This window comes from Asparagus officinalis, chromosome 10, assembly GCF_001876935.1.
Source record: "Asparagus officinalis chromosome 10, Aspof.V1, whole genome shotgun sequence".
NCBI lineage: Eukaryota > Viridiplantae > Streptophyta > Magnoliopsida > Asparagales > Asparagaceae > Asparagus > Asparagus officinalis.
Genome location: NC_033803.1, coordinates 20,436,822 through 20,442,901, shown reverse-complemented (window position 1 = coordinate 20,442,901; position 6,080 = coordinate 20,436,822). Strand labels below are relative to the sequence as shown.

The following is a 6,080-nucleotide window of genomic DNA, read 5'->3' as shown; positions in this document are numbered from 1 at the left end:
CAGATATTTCAAAGGGTATATGATATGCGGGGCATTAAGATATCTAAATATAAGGCATATGATGCAAGGAGGAAAGCGTTGTCGAAAATATTTGGAGATTGGGAAAAATCTTATGAATTACTTCCATAGTATCTTGAAGCTATCAAGCGAAATAATCCAGGTACTGAATATGAAATACTGTCTTAAGAGATTGCACCGGGGATGGAGAGGTTCACTCGAGTATTTTGGGCATTTGGTCCGGCTATTAAGGGCTTCACTTTTTGTCGTCCGTTATTGAGCATTGACGGTACACATCTATATGGCAAGTACAAAGGCGTGCTTCTTGTGGCGACCGGTGTAGATGCAAATGGCGGTTTATTTCCTCTAGCATTTGCAGTTGTGGAGGTAGAGGATACTTCTAGTTGGAAGTGGTTCTTTGAACTTATATACAAGTGGATTCCTAGTGTCCGTGCGCCCAGATTAATTACTTTTATCTCAGATAGGATGAAAGGAATTATAAGGGCATTACATGAGGGTTTTGGTGCACCACATCACCATCGATATTGTTTGAGGCATATAAGAGATAATTTTAAGAAAAAACACGGTGAGATTAATTTGCAAAATCTTTTGTGGCAAGCTGGGTGTGCAACCGATACATTAGTGTATGAACATTGTAGGGAGAAGATCAAGTCTTTGTCATTAGATGCACATAATTGGATTGAACATAACTTGAAGCCTCAATTCGAGCATCGATGGGCATTATGTAAGGATGAGGGTGTGCGGTTTTGCATGATGACAACTAATTGCTCCGAGAGCTTTAACGGCGTTCTTAAAGGAGCACGAGCTATGCCAATACAATCATTGGTTGCAAGAACGTTCTATAGGCTAAACTCATACTTCAACAAAAGGCGTGAGGACGGTGTAGACTGGACAACGCGTTACACACCAAAGAATGAGTCTATTTTGCATAGAAGAATTGAGGCGGCAAGATTATGTCAAATTACTGTATTCAATGACAATGAATGGCAGGTACATGATTATGATGGTATCTACACCGTTAAACTGTTTGATGTTGATTGCACTTGCACATGTAACATACCACAACTTCAAAAAATACCTTGTGCACATGTTCTTGCGGCTTCCTCCAATCAGCTGGGTGGTGCGAGAATTCCATATAATCGGTATTGTTCACCATGGTATTCAACAATTCATTACCGAAAGACATACAGTGAGAGTTTTCATCCACCCGATGATAGTCGGTATTGGCCCGAATATACTGGACCACGACTAATTCCACCTCAATACAAGAGACAAGCAGGTCGACCACGATCTGTACGAATTAGGGGAACCATGGATCAAGGACGAGAAGGAATTGTCAAGCATAAAAAATGTAGTATTTGCAAACAACCGGGACATACTCGACCTCGTTGTCCAGCTAGACTCAATAGATAGCAATTAATTGGTAATAATTGACATATTCAAATTGTGATTTATTTTAATGTAGACAATATAATTAGTCATGGATCGGTTATTGATATGTTATAATTGTATGTGTAGGTATATACACCATGGAGCCTGGACCGACGAGTGATGAGGTCCTATATGACCAGCCTCGACACCGTTCACATGTTATATCCTTGACAGAGGTAACTAAGTTTCTTATAATTTCAATATTACATTCTTATAATATTGTATTCTTATATATTCATTTACTTTATAGAGAGGCCCGGATATTGTTATGGTTGATCATAGCCTCAGCCATAGCCGTTGGCATCTAGAGGATGAGCGCATAATAGCAGCTGTAGGACGGGCCGGCTTCTTGACATGTTCAAAGCTTCGTTGGATGAGGCTCGATTGGCCCCTACTCACCGCTTTGATAGATAGGTGGAGGCCGGAGACCAACACTTTCCACTTCCGAATGGGAGAGTCTACTATTACGCTACAGGATGTAGCTATGATACTTGGTCTCCGCATAGATGGTCCGTGCGTTACCGGCAGTGATAGACATTTTTGGCCGGACAAGTGTGAGGAGTTGTTAGGTGTAGCTCCAGAGTCAATGCCTGGAGGAAATATTAAGTTGAAGTGGCTAAAAAATACCTTCTCGGTGCCGTTGCCTTTTGATGCGCCGCCAATATTGATTAAGCAACATGCACGTGCATACATTATGCACATGATCGGTTCAATATTATTTCCAGATTCGAGTAAAGATAAAGTGCATGCCAGGTATCATTTTTATCAGTATTTACAATTATGTCTGTTGATTTAGCTTATTTTGATAACAGAGTCAATGTTGTGAAAATGCTAGGTGGTTACCACTTATCGGGGACTTGGACACATGTGGTGCGTTATCGTGGGGTAGTGCGGTTTTGGCGTACCTATATAGAGAGATGTCTAAGGTTGCATTCATGAAAAATAGTGACCTCAAAGGGTGTCTCAGCTTACACCCCATTTCTCGATCATCTACGCCCGATATGCACAGAATACCCAGTTATATGGAGAGCCAGAGTTCCTCTAATATGTTTCGAGATAGTAGAATAATTGTAGTTATTCATTTGGTACTGAATTTTGAAACTAACACAGATGGAATGTCCAAAAATGTTTTGATGAGACCTCGGCGAGACAGTTAGATTTCTACCGAAATGAGCTTGACCGCATGAAGATTTTTCAGGTATCATTTCTATAAAAACGAGTTTTTTCTTCTATATATCAACTTTTGTTTTAATGATATGCAACAATTATATGTAATACTCTGTAGATGGAATGAGAGCCCTACACCCCATTTCTCGATCATCTACCCCCGATATGCACAGAATACCCAGTTATATGGAGAGCCAGAGTTCCTCTAATATGTTTTGAGATAGTAGAAATATATGTACCGGACCGCGTGCTTCGACAATTTGGTCTTGCACAACATGTTCCGCAATTTGTTGAAAAAATAGAGAGGAAGGCGAAGAAAGGAGGCCAACAAAAGGACTGGGCAACTGAGCATTAAAATTATATACACAGATGGAATGATAGACATTTTTATATTGTTGAGCAAATCGAGCCAACTCCCCAGGAATCAGATTACTACACTTGGTATTGGAGGATAACTAGAAGATGGATACTCCATGCGACCACGTCCCCGATTGAGTTCCAAAGAGGATATGTGCCTCGGGGTATAGATGAGAGAGAATTAGTAAGTATTTTCAAATTTATTTTAAGTTCATTTTATTAGAATTTTTCAATATTGCTAAATTATGTTTTTTTAAAAATTTGCAGGTATCAACAATAGATGATGTTCAAACCATTGCAAATAGTGGCTTGGAATTTGCTCGAGCAGGTAATATAGAATTAAATATAAAATTTACATATTGTAATTTGAATTTTAAAGTAATTTTTGCATTTCAGATTTTTTTGAATTATCTCTCGCAGGTACATATTCCGAAGCACAGAAACATGCATCAATATATCAGTCGATAATGCAGAGGCTTCACCAAGCCTTACATCGAACTCATGAAGACATTCATGATGGACGAGAAGTAGCGCAATTAGTATACACACGTCAACAACGACACAGACGAGGACGGCGCAGAAACGACAATGAAGCTGGGCCTTCCTAACGTGTTGACGATGGAGCTGGACCGTCACAACCACAAACGCAACCGGATCATGAACTCATCGAAGGTCGGGATAGAGGAGGCCGAAGACAAAGGAGGAGGAGAAGAGTTCTTGGATGTATATAAGCTAATCGGTATTGTTATATAAATTACAATCCTATTTTGATATGTACATTACAAACGTATTTCGGGACAATAGATGGTTTTTGGATTTGTAGCTGAGATTGTGGTGTGACTTATTAGATTTGTAAGTGGGTTTGTGGCGTGATTTGTTGGATTTGGATTCGTAAGTTTGTGGCGTGATTTGTTGGATTTGGATTCGTAAGTTTGTGGTGTATTTTATGATTTTTAGATTTGATATGTGTTTATACAGGGAATTGACATATGAGTTTGTACATGGAATTGATATATGTGTTTATGCAATGGTGTAATTTATGATTATTGCATTTGAAATATGAGTTTGTACAGGGAATTATCCCGTAGCAGAAATGCATGCATAGTTGTGAATGTGCAGGAAATGCACGGGACTGCTAGTCCCGTGCATTTCATTGCGCCCAGGAAGTGCACGGGACTAGCAGTCCCGTGCACTTTATTTTTGTAGAGATGTTAGTCTCTGCAAAAAACACGGGACTGCTAGTCCCGTGTTATTCGAAACTGCCACGAAATACACGGGACTAGCAGTCCCGTGTATGTCGTAAAAATTTTTCCGCAGTAAAACCGACCCTTTTCAGAAGAAAATGGTCGGTTTTGCTGAATAAATTTCGAAGAGGTCGATTTTGCTATTTAAATTTCGAAAATGGTTGATTTTGAAAATTTGTCCGCCATTCTTAATGTCTTTTCTTATGTTTATAGGAATTGGCTCATCGTCGACAGTACTTCTTTTGGAAAAATTATAGGAGCAACAGATTAAAGCATATTCTACCATGCCGTCTTCCTGGACCTGCTGCAGCTCCAGCTCCACCTGCATTACCTGCCCCGTTGCCGCCTATACCTGTTGCAGTTTGCTGGATCGTAGTACTTGTTGTTTGCTGGATAACCTGGATCTTCTTTTCCGAAGGTGGATATGAGAAATTGTACGGCAGATCGTAGAAAGTGAAAGTATGTCCTCTATACCTCAAGTTTCTTGATACCCTACAAAGAGATAAATTTGTCTTTTCCTCTCGACTTCTACACTAACATTAATACTCTAAAGTCTGTAGCTTGCTAAGTATTTTAATAAATGCATGTTATTATCATATAGTGATATATACAAGAAGTAATTAATTGCTCAGGGAGAGATGAGTACTTGGAGTTCAAAAAACATAGGAGTTATATCTGGAGTTGAAAATGTTCAAGGAGTAAGTTTGGTTTTGGAGTCTTTGGTTTATTTGGTTCACCTCTCCTCTTGATATACAGCAGGGCTGCGGCCGCGCGTGTGGAGCAGTTAGCTGGGCAATCCTTTCTCCACCTTGTTATTGGGCTTCCTTGCTTCCAAACTACCCCTCCTCCATTTGACCTTCATTTTCTGAGATTTAGAAAACCCCACTGCTGGAAAGTCAGTGTTGGCAGACATTTAAACCAATAATAAGTAGCTACACCCCATCGTACGAGGGTGCATCTGCAAATAACCTTTTATGTTTTGTATACCTGACAACTGTACGTATATTCTTGTCTATCACAAAAAAAAAAAAAAAAAAAAATCTTACTACCGCTTCTTATTAAAAAATGGCGATTAACATTGCCTTGTGGTTAGTTTCTTAGAGGAATTTATGGCAAGTTATATTTGTCTTATAGAAAATAATTTGAATATGCAAAAAAAAAAACAACAACAACAAAAGAAGAAAAGAAAAAAAAAACTTGTGTTTGTTCACCATTAAGTGAATAACATGTGATCCTTATGGAATATTTATCGATGTTTTCACATTGCAGGAAAGAAGCTTGCAGTTGCAAAAGCCACTTGTTGAAAGGTTCTCCCTTTCTTGCAGGTAATCTTTCCTGTTGTGATTTATTTTATTAGGAATCTGGCGATTAGGGTAAATACGAGGTTTATTTTCACTCTTCTATATCAAAATTTACCCATTTTTTAATTTTGATCCCTCGAAGTTCTTTTTATCGCTTCAATACCCCGAAGGTTGAATCCCGTTTAATTTTGATACCCCATCCAGGTTCAGTTTAATTTTTCTGTTAAAATTGTTTCACGTGCTTAGCATATGATCCATTTAGATCAATTATGCCCCTCTCATGAAAAGTAATTCCCCCTACCCCATTTCTTCCTCATGTTATTCTGGTTTCTAAACTCATTTCTACCAAAACCCAATTTGTTCCTCATTTGTCTCAATCTGAAAAAGTGAAATTAGTAAGAATTTTGTTTCTTCTTCTCATTTCTATCTTTATATTCTCGAGTAATAATTGTTTGGGGAGGTTTATTTATTGTTAGGGTTTGGATTTTTATTTTGTTTAATTGTGTTTTGTTGTTTTCTTTTTTTTGTTGGAAAGTTTTTTTTTTTTGGGTGGTTGGGGGGG

General features: G+C 38.5%; 2 protein-coding genes and 1 long non-coding RNA gene across 3 annotated transcripts; all 3 read left to right on the top strand.

Annotated features, from left to right (window-relative positions):
* On the top strand, positions 202-1,431 carry LOC109826529. The gene has a single exon (XM_020393560.1). The coding sequence runs from the start codon at positions 202-204 to the stop codon at positions 1,429-1,431; it is 1,230 nt and encodes a 409-aa protein (XP_020249149.1).
* Positions 1,402-2,583, top strand: LOC109826528 (protein MAIN-LIKE 2-like). Its single transcript, XM_020393559.1, has 5 exons — positions 1,402-1,441; positions 1,537-1,625; positions 1,700-2,202; positions 2,285-2,519; positions 2,560-2,583. Exons 2-5 carry the CDS (start codon positions 1,548-1,550, stop codon positions 2,581-2,583), a joined length of 840 nt encoding a protein of 279 aa, XP_020249148.1. The 5' UTR covers positions 1,402-1,441; positions 1,537-1,547.
* On the top strand, positions 3,116-3,472 carry LOC109826157. The gene is made up of 3 exons (XR_002243209.1): positions 3,116-3,157; positions 3,241-3,301; positions 3,394-3,472. It is a non-coding gene; the product is annotated as an uncharacterized LOC109826157 (long non-coding RNA).

Excerpts from the sequence above, each read along its gene's own strand:
- LOC109826529 (XM_020393560.1), top strand. The coding sequence starts at position 202 with ATGGAGAGGTTCACTCGAGTATTTTGGGCATTTGGTCCGGCTATTAAG.
- LOC109826528 (XM_020393559.1), top strand. The coding sequence starts at position 1,548 with ATGGAGCCTGGACCGACGAGTGATGAGGTCCTATATGACCAGCCTCGA. Across the intron at positions 1,626-1,699 it reads ATGTTATATCCTTGACAGAG|AGAGGCCCGGATATTGTTAT; the intron begins GTAACTAAGTTT and ends TTTACTTTATAG. Across the intron at positions 2,203-2,284 it reads AAAGATAAAGTGCATGCCAG|GTGGTTACCACTTATCGGGG; the intron begins GTATCATTTTTA and ends TGAAAATGCTAG.